Here is a 14,090-nt window from a genome sequence, read left to right as displayed (position 1 = left end):
TCGTGGATCCACCCAATGATTCGGATCTACTCCAAGTTGGCTCATGCTACACCCCTCCACCGAGTTTAGTGAAAATCAGTAGTATTAGCAGTAGTATTTTGTGTAATCCTGCTAAAAAAACTAACAAACCAACCAACACCCACGACCAAAAACATACCCTCTCACCCCGGCGGTCGTTGAGGCAGAGGTAACAACTCGCACGTGTAACTACAGATTTGTGAATTTGATTCTTATGAAGCTCCCTATCAAACAATTCCGTGTATCCAGAGTTGCCGATTCACCTCTATCAAGAAAGCTGTACCCCAGGCTAACAGCCACAGCATGTCAACATGCACCGTGGGCATGGAAAATCACCCTGCCTGCTGCTGCGTGTTCCCGTCCCTGATAATAAGGTGAAATTTACTACCTTGCCTGTCAGGAGGCTACAAATACTAGGCGTCTCTTGACAGCTACTATTATTGAAGACTTGTCGATCCGCCCTCTTTCTGACAAGACGTTACTTGAAGTGTTTTTCCTCAGGTTTTAGTCACGGTGGGGGTGCGGGGCGCGGGGGGGTGGTGGGGGCGTCTCTCCCCCTCGCCGGGGCCTGTCATTTTAAACACGGCTTCATCACGGCAGCAGCATGGGTGGCTCTCCCCGAGCGGGATGGCTGGGGGGACAGACGTACAGTCGGCTCTTTATCTCCCGTCTCCTTGTCTTGGCGCGGGGCGAGAGGGAGAGAGTGATTCCAGTCTCCGCTAAAAACGACAACACACGTCCATTTTAGGTAATTGTTGTTTGCTCGGCGGCGTGATTACACGCTCGTCCTGCTCTGCCCTCCCTTTGTCCGATCCCTCGTGTGTGATCCAGACAAGGTGTTGCTTGTTGGGCTTCTAATGAAAGCGTGTGAGTGAATAAAGTGACCTGTGTATCCATTGTGTAGTCCGTGATTCATACCCGGGGTTTCTGTATGCGTCGGCTACTGTAGGATCTCTTGTTTGCAAGTCTATTTGTGCAATTTCTCCCCCAGGGTAGAAATTGAGTACCTACTACTACTAGTTCTACTATTACCATCTGCTTGTTTGCCTGCCTTGCCAGACAACCTGTTGATCTGTCTACCTGCTGTCCTGTCTGTCTGTCTGTCTGTCTGTCTGTCTGTCTGTCTGTCTGTCTGTCTGTCTGTCTTCCTGTCTGTCTACCTGTCTGTCTACCTGTCTATCTGCCTGCCTCATTCCCTGCCTGGCCCGCCAAGCAGTTAGTATTACTGCAGCCTCTCTGGCATGTTCCCTTCTGGCTCAGTAGATGAATGATGACATGACACACTCTCTCTCTCGTCTGTACTTCTGGGCAGCCGCACCGTCGGGAGATAAATCAGCCCCTACCCCCACAGGGGCCGCGGTCAGCTCGTACCCCTGTTGTTTTTGGGTCCCTTCATCAGGATGTGGAGGATTTGGACCCCAGCGTGATAAACTAGTCGGGAAAAAAAGAGGCCCTCTGTGTACAGACAAAAGGATATCCTAGAAACACGCAGTCCAGTTGTGGTGTGAAACATGATAAGATGTAGGTCTGGATGGTAGGCAGTTATCTATTATCCTGCTTCATCACCATGAAATAACATGTTCTCCGCGCATCTGCAAATCATGTTTAGGGCGTGAGATAAATCTTTTTTTTTTTCCCAGCTATTGATTTTCAGTGGCGTGATGGATAGCTACCTGCTGCTGTCCTTTGTATGAATACATTCCTGGCAGTAATTCACAGGAACATTTAAATCCTCCCATCAAGGTCTGAGGCAAGGCTGGAGCTAACATGACATAGCATAAGAACACCCTGACAGCCAATCAGCACCCTCGTGAACCATCTGTCTCTGTCCCTTGCTTAACCTAACCAAACAAGGACAAAAACTCAAACGGCTGATCTGGAAACTCCATTTAATCAACACATTCCAGGCCTGGTCTAGAGCAGACTGATTGCCTGGTAAGCTGGACCACATCTGTTTGTGTAGATGGGCGGAGCAGGCCAAAGCATAGCCACACGAAAACCTTGGGCACAAACCTTGGGATTTCAATGCTGCAATTGCCCCCCCCCCCTCTAAACAGCCTCCCGAAAAGCCTAAATACCGGCCAGGGAACGAGTGCGGATCTGTTTTTCTCATCCGTTGTGTTGTCGTTGAGGTTCTGGGAACGGAAGGCTGGATTTTGGACACTAATTACCCCCTCAAACATGTTGGCATCGCGGCCGTCTCCCTGCGCTGGTACTGTAGGCGCACACTGATGCCCGCTGCTCTTCAGCACAAACGCACTTCGCTTCAGACTCGGAAATGCAAGGGTACTAGGTTCTACAGTAGGGTACTAGGTTCTACAGTCGGGTACTAGGTTCTACTGTAGGGTACTAGGTTCTACAGTCGGGTACTAGGTTCTACACTAGGGTACTAGGTTCTACAGTCGGGGACTAGGTTCTACACTAGGGTACTAGGTTCTACAGTCGGGTACTAGGTTCTACAGTAGGGTACTAGGTTCCACAGTAGTCCCGAGGTTGGAGCAGATGTGGAACAGAAGCCCGAAGCTTTCAATCCCAGGCCAGATATATATATATATATATATAGAAACATATATTAATTCAGTAAAAATAGGTGGACAAGAATAGGTGGACAGAACAACAGAACAAAGCCCTCTTCCTCTAGCTTCCCTGTCAGCCCGCTATCGTAGCGGCGTAGGCGCCCGAGCCGCGTCTGTTAGCTCGCTCTGCCGATGACAGCCCTGACAGAGCGACCCGTCTCCTCATTACGCTACATGCTAACAGTGACGAAGGGGCCCAGCGAGGAGACGACGTGTCCAGGCAGACAGGAAGAGGACCCCCGACGCTCCGCGGGGACTAGGTAACAAAACGCCGCACGGCCGCTCGGCGACGCCGACAGCCCCGTAACTGAATTTGCAGAACAACGCGGCGGTAATTAGGGGGGATTTTGGCGCAGGCAGAGAGGAGGACATCTAGATCGGGGTCTTGATGAATTAGGGGAGCACTGTCAGGACCACATCACATTAATCAGGACAGCCAGCGTGCGGACGCTGTCCCCCAAGCCTTCCTGCGCTGGCTGGTGATGAATAGCTCGGCCTTCCCAGTGCGGATCTCTATCACATCTTTGAATTTAAATGAAACACAGCTATACCTACAAACCTATTGATTTTGACTCCTACCTCCCCGTTTGTGGGTTTGGTGATAAGCACAGGTACAGCAATGTTAAGCAGTCCAAACTTTCTAGTAACAACAAATAAAGTGGAGTGTGAGCAAACAAATGAGCCAGTGACTAAGTGTAGATTGAACAGAGATAGAGTAACACAAACAGCAAAATTAAGGAGCAAAATAAGTCTGCCAGCCTGTCAACTGATCCCTCTGTGTGTGTGTGTGTGTGTGTGTGTGTATGTACAGTATCTGCCGCTTGTCTGTTAGTTGATACACCAATCTGTATTTGTACAGTGTGTGTGTGTGTGTGTGTGCGTATGTGTGTGTGTGTGTGTCCATCTGTCCTAGTGTCCCATATGAAAACGATATACTCAGAATCTTATAGTATGTGTGTATATCTTATACAGTATGCCTCCTACATCATGACAGATCTTCATCATGACAGTGGCCACTTTCCTATACAAATATAATAACTGTATCTCATGTGTTTCTTTTCAATTCTAAGCTGTCGGTACAACATAAAAATCCTATTCTTATTAATTCCAAGCTGTCGGTAGAACATAAAAGTCGTATAAATTACAATGTTTCTCTATTATTTTCATATGGGGTCTGGGTGTGTGTGATGGATCTGTCTCGGTAGAGCTCCTGTAATAGGAAGAGGATGTGTGCTGGCAGGCCTCCCCGGCTCCCTGGACCATGCCAGCGCCGTCATCCAAGTCCCACACCGTCAAAAAGTGAGGACGCGGGGGGGAGGGAGGGCTACGGTTCCAGAGGAAACGTTAACATTCTGCTGTACCGGTGCTAAACTGGCTCCTCTCTCCCCCTCTGTTCTCCCCAGTCTCACACATATTTGACGGGGGAGCGGAGAGAGAGAGAGCGTCTCCCTCTGGCAGCTTCTGAGGAGAGAGAGAGCGCGAGGAAGCTCCCGCAGGTGATGGACGACCCGATGGCTCGCACCGTATCTCGTTACCTGAGGGCTCATCTGTTTCTGAGACCTTTGTGAAGTATCCAACATTCCCAACCTGCGCTGGCAGCTTATACCTGTGCTATTATACTACGGTTGGCAAATATCTGAGATGGTTCGAATATAATAAAACGTATCATAATTTATCCAGTATGTTGTTTTTGTGAAGACAGAATTCCACCTCCCAAGGTGAAATCAGCACCAAAGAATGTGATATTTGGCTGGAACTTCACTTCAAGTGAACTGTGACCTTGAGCTGTCACTTGGCGGTGAGGTTCAAGGCAACGTGGCGGTACTCACCCGTGCATGGCGTGGAGGGGGTGCGGCTCGTAGGTGTACCTCCCCTCATGATGGCGCATGTCGATGGGTATGGGGGTGTGGAAGGTTGGGAAGAGGTGGTGAGGTCCTAGGAGAGAGGAAGGAAAAAGAGGTGGAGAGGGATGGAGGGAGGGAGGGAGGGAGGGAGAGGAAAAAAGAGAAGGACTTCAAATAAAACTTTCAAATTCAATATTTCAAAGTAGAAAAGGAAAAAGCTAAAGCTACAATACAGCAGTGGACGTGAATCTCAGAGCAGGCCGCACAATTTTGTGTCAAATATTGGCACTATCACACAGGAGGGGGAGTCATAAATAAATAATCAAAGTGATCCTGAGGAATCCTACATCTCCGACATGAGAGGGATCACACTGAGCCTTTGACAAAGACAAGCAGCCAGGCAGCCTTTGAACTGGGAGGGTAGGAGAAGCCGTGGGGGGCGGGGGGGGGGGGGGGCGGTCGGGGGAGGAGGGGGAGGGGGTGGTGTCAGGGAAGACCACGAGGAAGTGCACCTAACAACAGAAGCGGCAACCGAAATGAGAAATGACAACGTCAACCCCCCTCCCACTCGGCACCCCGGGTTCAGATCCATCTCGTGCTTCTGCATAATGATAAATGCATATTAGTATTCTATTATATATGATCCAGGACAAGAGCCTCATCCACCCCTTCAAGACTTCACAATGTTAGTTCAGCTACGGGCTGACGGGTCGGGGGTTTGACTGGATCTGCCGACGGCCTGGTTCATCAGAGCCACACAGCAGGAGGTGAAACTGGACTGTTAACAGTTTCCGTAGCGCTGCAGTAATCAGGCACTTCCAGTCTGTCTGTGGTGTCCATTACTAACCTGCTGTCCCTAATGGGGAAAATGTAACATAATGATTGTGTTTTTTTATGTGAGAGACCCCGAAAAAATGCTCAAATCAGCAATTTCCTGCAATAAAAAGGTTGATAGCCTAAGGGAAGTCTAGTTAAAGAACTACACCAGAACACCGTTCATCACCGTCATTAGTCTCAGATTCAAACAGTTTATAAAGTTACCGACAGGATATCTCCTCGTCGAACCACCATACAGCAGGTTGGATCCACTTCTTTGTTTTCCACAAAAAAACATTTTTTATATGTGTATGGGGAACCAAATCAAAGAGCTTATTCAGCCAATTCCAAACAATAGGTCAGATTGACTCCATAAACGACAGGGTCATCCAGGGTCTCCTTAGCTGGACGCAGCCTAGTGTGTTTGTGCGCTGCGGCGAGGAAGAGAGAGACAGAGAGAGAGAAAGAGAGAGAGAGAGAGAGAGAGAGAGAGAGAGAGAGAGAGAGAGCGACAGAAAGATTATGTGTCAGAGAGAGAGAGAGAGAGAGAGAGAGAGAGAGAGAGAGAGAGAGAGAGAGAGAGAGAGAGAGAGAGAGAGAGAGAAAGAGAGAGCGACAGAAAGATTATGTGTCAGAGAGAGAGAGATAGAGAGAGAGAGAGAGAGAGAGAAAGAGAGAGCGACAGAGAGATTATGTGTCAGAGAGAGAGAGAGAGATAGAGAGAGAGAGAGAGAGAGAGAGAGAGAGAGAGAGAGAGAGAGAGAGAAAGAGAGAATCCCCCCAGTTGATCTCTGGCCCTGCATTAGAATTCTTTGGGCATCATATGGCTCAGTGAGTCAGAGGTGACCTGGGAGCAGAGACCACCGGGGTTAAAGGTTAAGGATCAGGGTGAGGGGGTGGGGGGGTGGGGATCAGATCATTATCTCCGCGTAGAGGTTCTCTACTGTGGAGGGAGGGCCGGGGCGGGGTTTTGACGGTGCCGAGGCGAGGCTATACACGGAGATACACGTGTACACGTCGGCGATCGCCAGAGTTTACCGGTGGCAGCCGGGGAGCTACTGTACACCCACCACAGAACGGTGGTCTGTTTGAAGCCGCGGTTCTGGACCACTTTCTCAAAACACAGGTTTCTTCTTCTCACCTCCCGTGTTTGAGATGTGCTTATCTTCATCACACAGCACAAAGCCTTCAGAAACCATAGCTATGAAAACATGCCCGGGTAATAGGATTGTGCCCGCAGGCCAGAGCGGGATACAGAATGTTATTTTTGGGATGATGGCAGACACAAAGCCCAACATTACAGGTACTTAGCCCTGATTGAGTCTATTGTTGGAATGATTGCCTACCGGTTGTTATCATACCTTTCTCTGAGGGCAATGGTGTGACAGGCAAATGCGCAGTCAAAGTTAGTGATTCCCCCCTCGGCTTGTGAACTGTGTTTTTAACTGCATCACGGTTGACTTGCGAGGAATTTGTTTACCAGCTGACTATTCTCCATGAAAGAAATGTTACATCTGCTCTGTGTCTTAGTCCTTGACGACATGATGTCTATAACACACCTGAGAGGCCGAGAGCACGACTGTAAAAACACAAAAAGAGCAGGGGGGGGGGGGGGGTCTCGGAATCTCAATGTCAAGTCAGCGTCAGTGAAAACTCTTCTTGTCTTCTTCTCTTTAGAAGTGTACAGACAGGGCCTCATGTCTGTGTGAGGCTGTCTGGGGCTGGACGACTGCCAGCAAGGCCCCCCTCTCTTTTGTGTGGGACGGAGAAACACTTACAAGTCAAGTTGTACATCACAAAGTGAAAGAGGGGCTCCCCGTAAAAAAAAAGAAAGAAAAGAAAAAAGAAAAGAAATGAGGAAAAGGAGAGTGGGCAGAAGATCCAGCTCCATTCAAACGCGGGCCCCCTCTGCCCGGATGGCACGCCCCGCCCTCGAGGGGCTTGAGGGATTGGTGAAGTTGGGGGTGGGGGGGGGGCGGAGAGGGTGGACCGAGAGTGGGGCGGGGCACGGGTCAAGGAGATGTCGGTGGGCCCGAAAAAGCCTGGAGGGGGGAATTGTTGACCAAAAAAAAAGTCTGGGGACGCCGGTCTCGGAATTCACGTCTCACGCACGCCCACGCCCCACGCCCACACCCCCTAACCCCCCCACCTCTTCCCAAGAGGCCCAGGAGGGTGGGAGAGGCCCGATTGAGACAGCGCCAGACCCGGGCCGGCGGAGGTGGAGGTGGGGGAGAGGCTTAGCAGGTCTCTCCATCACCCGGACAGCTGCATTGTTTCCCGGGCGAGCAGGACAGCGACGGGCAGGTACCCGGGAGGCTCCGCGGGGACGTTTACCTGATTTACGGAGCCCCACGGGAACGCGGCGATGCAGAAATACGCCGGCCCGGACCTGGCACGCACATCAGTCTTGGGGAGCGCTGACAGTAGCGCTCACACCTGCCACAGAGCTGCTGTACGAGCGTTACACACAGCGGTCACAGTCGCGGCTTGATCTTTTTTTTTTTTCTGCTAATGCTACACACAACTCACAGTACACACAGCGTACTGATTTCTGACTTCTCTTTCGATATTCACATCGGTTTTCACTGAAGGAAATACCTGTGTGAACATGTGTGAACAAGAAGGTGTCGTCGTCGGGCCTCTGCTTCTGTGGGCAGATCGGTGCCTCTCAGGAGGACTATAGTTTAAAAAGACTAACGTTTGAATGTTAGTTACATCTTCATCATAGAATATATATGAGTCATAATGACTCTTGTAATGAACATTATGACTCTGATGAAGATATACAGTAACTAACATCGAAATGTTAGTCTTTCACCCGCACATAAAAAAATAAAAATAAAAATAAAATAAATAAAATTAAAATAATAATAATAATAGTAAAATTAAAAATAAATAAATATATAAAATATAATAATACGTATAATACTAATACTAATACTACTACTACTACTACTAATAATAATAATAATAATAGTAATAATAATAAAATGGCTTGAATTGCACGTGCGCACCAGCGACTCCTCCACTACGACCTTGCAAACACTTGTTTGTCTTCTGTCCTCCTGCAAATATTTGCGCTGGTTTGTAAAAGAGCTGTGTTTGCCCGGCGTGGATGAGCAGGGCACACAGCTCCTCTCAGCGCAGGCGGACCTCGGCCTCCGCGCACTTCCCCCTGCAGGCGGTTACGGTTAGCGGCCCGGGGTTTAGCGGCCGGGACGCTCACCTCGGCGTCTACCTCAGTCTCCATGAAGCGGCTCCTTGTCGCTTCGGGGGCCTGGCTTTTATCTCGGGCGCTAATCGGCCCGGCTGGATTCGCCTCAGGGGACGGACTGCGTTTGTTTGCGTTCAGGTACATATCTGTGTGCTCCCGGGGCCTTTAGAAGTCCTCCATCATAACACGTCGGCTGGCGACGCTCTCACAAATATTATTGCTTCTAACCCCCATAATACGGCCCGGGATGATCCAAACATCCTGGAAGAGACCTGTGAGAACCGGCCATCTTCTCTTTTTTGTTTGGGTCTTAAGCCGGGTTTGATCTCCCCCTAAAGACAATGCCAGGTGTTAGACATTAACACAGGGGCACGGTCAGGCTCAAAGCACGCACACACACACACGCACGCACACACACACGAGGATGGTGGGGGGGGGGACTGCCTGTTCATGTCCAAACGCAGCCTGAGATCAGGGCCAGCCAGGCTGAAGTGGAGAGTGGAGGAGAGGCTCATCCTCGGAGGAAGTACTCTGTGGTAATAACAATATCCTGAGAGACCGAACCCGGGTTTGGGTAATTAAAGCAGCTTTTCTGTCTCGCTCCGAGGAAGACGGAGCAAGGGGAGTGTGGGGGAGGGGGGGGGGGGGGCGTGGGGTAGAGGGGGGCGTGGGTGGGGGTGAGGGGGGGGCGGAGTTGGGGGCGGGGTTGGGGAGCTAGTCTCAGACAGGAAATTCCAGCAGAATAAGCTGGATGGGGTCCTAACTACACAACACCATGCCAACGACACGCACACACACACACACGCACGCACACAGTCACGGTCGTCCTTCAGTGCACGCTTTGAGAAGCGCCGGCCTGTGACATTGGTGACGTTAGACCGCTTTCGGCGGAACGCAATTTGTTACAACGAAGTTCAGTAGAAATAAAAAAACGGAGGTCGTCCTATAGTCCTAACACCCAGCCAGCCTCTACACTCTGCCCTGCACGGAGCAGATTAACACTTCTGTGTGTTCAGCCCTGATCCTCAAGCAACGCTGTAACCTGCAGGCCCAGTTTGCTCAGAGCTCCTGCTTCTGCCCGAGGCGTGCGTTAGTCCCGGAGACTGCGGGATTAGGAGCTTTACTGCAAAGCACGAAACCACCAGCGTCTCTGAAAGGACGCATTAAGACCGTCACTTTTTTCTCTTTGACACCCCTCGGGGGCTTGGTAAAACGATACCGCTTTTATTGATAGGGGGATTTCGGGGGGGGGGAGGGGTAAAAGTGGATTAGATCGGGTCTCCCTTGCAACACCTGACGGAACGGAAATTCATTAAGGCATTCATAATCTCCTTTTGTCCGATTACGTAATGGCTGCAAGGCTGAGAAACAGTGTTCACATTAACCCCCCCTCACCTCCTGAAAATTGAAACATTAAATCTAAGCTTACTGGGGTTTTGGAGCAGACTCTGTGATGTGGTGGGTATGGTCTTGCTTTGAAGTCCTGTAACCTTTTATAGTACATTAAGGAAATAAGATGTTTATGCCTGAAATGGAACAATGTCCATTAGGCCCGGTATAAAAGCTGGCTCACACACGGTACAGTGTGAGCTCTCTGAAACCTTATGGAGGGAGTTAGATTGCAGCCATGTGCAGTCATCTCTTTACGATGATTCATCTTGAATGTAATAACAGGATCTCCAACAGTATATGAGATTCTTGGGATGTGCTAACTGATGTTAAAGGGAGCTGCCAGGACATCAGTGTGAGTATTTCTAAACTGAGCTTGAAAGTCACTATAAATGGACTTGGATTGGGTGTGTGTTATGAGTGCACACAATTGTGTGTGTGTGTGTGTGTACCACACTGTAAGTGCTAGTGCTGGCTGCTAGGGCCAGGGCTGTGTTTATGTCCCGTTGCCATGGGCACCCCCAGATGTGTGCAATCTCCATCAGCGTTGAGAGTGGGGATCTCGAGAGCCTTTCCTGTGCATGTTTACAGAACCGGGCCCAGCTGGCTTCTCTCTGCTGTGATCCGTCTCAGTCAAACATCCAGCCGGGCCTCGCCCGGTCCCCTCGCAGCGCCGCCGGCCCACCCCCCCGAACCCGGAGTCAGCGTGATGCATCGCCTCGGTTAAAGGTGCTGGACTGGCTCTGCTAATTGTCCTCAGGCCCCCGCGGTCCCAGGACCTTAGCTCTTTAACACCAGAGGAGCCAGCGGTAGGGCCTCCGTTCAGGGGCCAGGGGACCCGGGCCGTGAGGGGGGAGTGGCTATCAGCGCCGGGCAGACGTGTCTGGGGATCTTAGGCTAACGACCGCCATGCATCACCCAGCCGAGAGCAGAACCAGGCACCAGGAGCCGAGTGGCTCTGTGGTGCACGATTAGCGCCTGCCTCCAGGCTAGCTAGCTAGTGCTGTTAGCATGCTGTCATACATTAAGCTAGCTTAATCAACCTAGCTCAGGCCCAGATAGCCAGTGGTGCTGCTAGCCTGCTGTTAGCATGTTTACAGAGTAGCTCTGGCACAGCTAGCTTGCTGGTAGCGTGTGGGTCAGCCTGGGGGGGGGGGGGGGGGGGCAAATCCAGGGTGAGGGTCTGGGGGTCTGGGGGTCTCTGTAAGAGTGATGAGCCGTTGGGATAATCGGCTACCTGACAGCAGTCTGATGTATCACCTGCTCTCCTAACAGCGCTGCTTAGCACGCAGGTGTGGGCCAGATTAGGCCATTACCTCACAGAGCACAAAGGCTTGTATCACTACAGCAGATAAGGGAGAATGGGCTGGTCTGGAGAATTAAGATTACGCGAGATAAGTAAATCCTATATGCGATGCTCTCTGACGAATGAGTTCATGTTTTGAGTTTTGGTCCTGTCACGTGTCCAGCTATTTTTGACGTCTTGACGTCTGACATTGCTACAGTAACGCACTGACCGGGTATCTTGCTACAATGCTGACCGCATCAAATCTCCCTTCGCATCAAAACCCCCGGGAAACTCAACAGCACAACAACCAGGCTCTCTGTCTGTCGCTCGACCCCCAGACCTTGAGTCACAGCTGATAGAAAAGCCGCCAGCTCGCACAAAGGGCGTCCTCACCGCCCGATGACGGAATGGTCAGCGCTAACTCAGCACGCCCCTCACCCACGCCACTAAAAGAGTCGTCTTTAAAGGGAGAAGGGGGTGGGGGGGTGGGGGGAGAGAGAGTGTGGGGGACAGGGGGCAAGGGATGGGGGGGGGGACAATGCGTGGGACTAGGCCCCATGCACATCAATCTGAGACTAGTCTCGGCTGGGGGTCACCCTGGGGTGAGCCCCCCTCCGGGGAACTTGCGTTCTGGGCCTCTGACTCTATCGCGGGGGGGGGGGGGGGGGGCTGGAGAGTGTCTTTGGGACGAGACCGGCCTGGACTCCATCAAACTGCCACACAGGGGTCTGTAAACGCGTAGCTATATTTAGGGGACGATACACAGCAATTTTATGTTTGAACAATGTCTTTCCAGCCTCACATTATCCCAGATAGCTATTCTAAGGAAGTTTCTGAATCTTTTTTTGTAACACTTCCATATATGGGGACTATCTACATATAACATCTTGTAATTGCATGTCTAACTTCTAGTTCCACATCACCACATGTGGTTTCTGGACTTGAGACGTGTATTTCAGAACTTCCACTACAGCTTCATAACGGCACACTGTAACTCTCAGTCATGGTCCAGCGCAGGGAGGGCAGAACACCTTTAGAGCCGGGCCTCTGTGTCTGGGTCATCTATCACGATAAGATGAGAAGATACCAGCAGCCCGCTTACACAGAACACAAGGACCACATTCCCCTTCTCGCAGCCTGGCCTCTCACTCCAGGGAATTCTCTTGGAAAACTATCTCACTTTGGGAATTTGTTTTAAAATCACTAATGAGGAACAGCTGCACGGGCTTGGAGAGCCTCCGTGTGATTGGTGCGTTCTCAGGTGTGTTTTTTTTATTTTTACGGGGTCTGAGCAGTCAGACAAGCCGACCGGACCCTCCTGGTTCTCTCACTCGGGCCCTTCATTTTGTGAAGTTCTGCTGGGAACCGCCACAGAACGTACAACAGAACCGCGCTTGCTAACCTTAAAGTTGAATCCTGACAGTTGAACACTGCTGTTTAAATTAACGTCTCTCGTTGTCTGTTGTGGTCTGACTACGGCGTGCAACTGAACTGCAAACCAAATGTTGGTCCTTGTGTGAATCAGACACGCCCGAGCGGTCTGAATAGCGCGACAGTAGTTAGTTGGGCTCTGTAAACTTTACGAACCAACGTCACACGTACATTAAAAAACCCCAAGTTGGCCGGCCCTAAAGAGGCAGAGCCGGCCACAGATCCGTCCCACACAGAGACAGTCGGATGATTTATTCGGGGCCTTGATTTTATAGCGTTTTCACTGCAATGCCTCACACCACCAGTGTCAAAGCCCTCTAACCACATAGATAATGAACTGTGGCATTTCCCTCCCCCCCCCCTCTCTCTCCTTCTCTCTCTCTCTTTCTTCCTCTATCTCCCTCGTTCCCTCTCTCCTTCATCTCCTTCCTGCTCTCTACCCCCCCTCTCTCCCTCTATCTCCCTTGTTCCCTCTCTCTCTCTCTCTCTCTCCCCACAACTTTCTCTTCCTTTCTTCCCTTCCTCCCTGCCTCTCTCTTCTGAAGGATCCAGTGGAGATTAGGCTGTTAATTAGAGCATCCTGGTTGGTTTATATGAGGGCAGTCGGGGGGTGGGGGGGGGGGGGGCGGTGGGGGTCCAATAGCCCAGCATGGAACCCAGTGTGAAAGGGGACCACGGAGAAGAAGGGGGGGGGGGCTAAGGACCTCTCTTTCTTCCTGGACAATGGGTGTGCATTCTTGCTGTTGGATGTTTACTAGGTTCCTGGACAGAGGAGTAGTTTACAAGCTAGGCAGTATCCGTGGAGCTCTGGATGACCTAGGGGTGAGGGGTTGGGGGGGTGCAGAGGTTTGAAGGTTGGGGTGTGTTAGGTAGAGTGAGGGAGGTGTGTGTGGAAGGGGGGGCGGGTGGGGGGGGGGGTTGTATAGGTAATAATCGCTAAATCAAATGGCAGCCCTGCTCTGCCAATCTCCCCGGTCTAGCTCCAGGAAAATAAACAGGCTGGCTCGCGTCACGCTGGAGTGAAGAAGGAGTGGAGAGAGGGGTGGAAGAGGGTGAGAGAGGGAGGTGGGAAGGGGGCGCGGAGGAGGGCACCCAGAGTCAACAATGGCATGAATTAAAAAGGCTAACCTCAGGATCTGCCAAGTAAACTGGCTCCTTTTTTGTGTTGTCTCTCCTGGAGTGCTTGTGTGAGTAGAGAGACCCTCGGGCGAGAGAGATCCTCTTACCCAAACACTGAGCGCTCACAGACAGCCCAATACATCAGCACTGTCTGCAGCTCTGCAAGCACACACGCCAGCGTGGTACCAGTATCAGCTGGGAGGAAATGTTTTGGAAACTATCTAGCGCCCTCCAGATGTAGAGGGGTCAGAGACCCCACCGGGGGCGAGAGGGTCCGACAGGTTCGCTGTAAATACTTTCGTAATTTTACAGCTGTACAAAATCGACAGCGCTTCGACGGCGTTACGATCAACTTATACAGCATGTCTCCATTACGTGAAAGTTTATAATCTGCA

General features: G+C 51.0%; 1 protein-coding gene across 1 annotated transcript in view; it reads right to left on the bottom strand.

Annotated features, from left to right (window-relative positions):
* The window catches only part of gli2a (GLI family zinc finger 2a), a gene marked incomplete at both ends in the record, with an annotated part of 53,435 nt that overhangs the window by 24,718 nt on the left and 14,627 nt on the right, over positions 1-14,090 (bottom strand). Inside the window, 1 exon segment of the mRNA XM_084452103.1 lies at positions 4,424-4,529. Within this exon segment, the coding sequence (XP_084308229.1) occupies positions 4,424-4,529 (106 nt within the window).

Source organism: Borostomias antarcticus (assembly GCF_949987555.1).
Source record: "Borostomias antarcticus genome assembly, chromosome: 17".
NCBI classification, from domain to species: Eukaryota; Metazoa; Chordata; class Actinopteri; order Stomiiformes; family Stomiidae; genus Borostomias; species Borostomias antarcticus.
The sequence above is the reverse complement of the archived record's forward strand: the minus strand, read 5'-3'. Positions and strand labels throughout refer to the sequence as shown.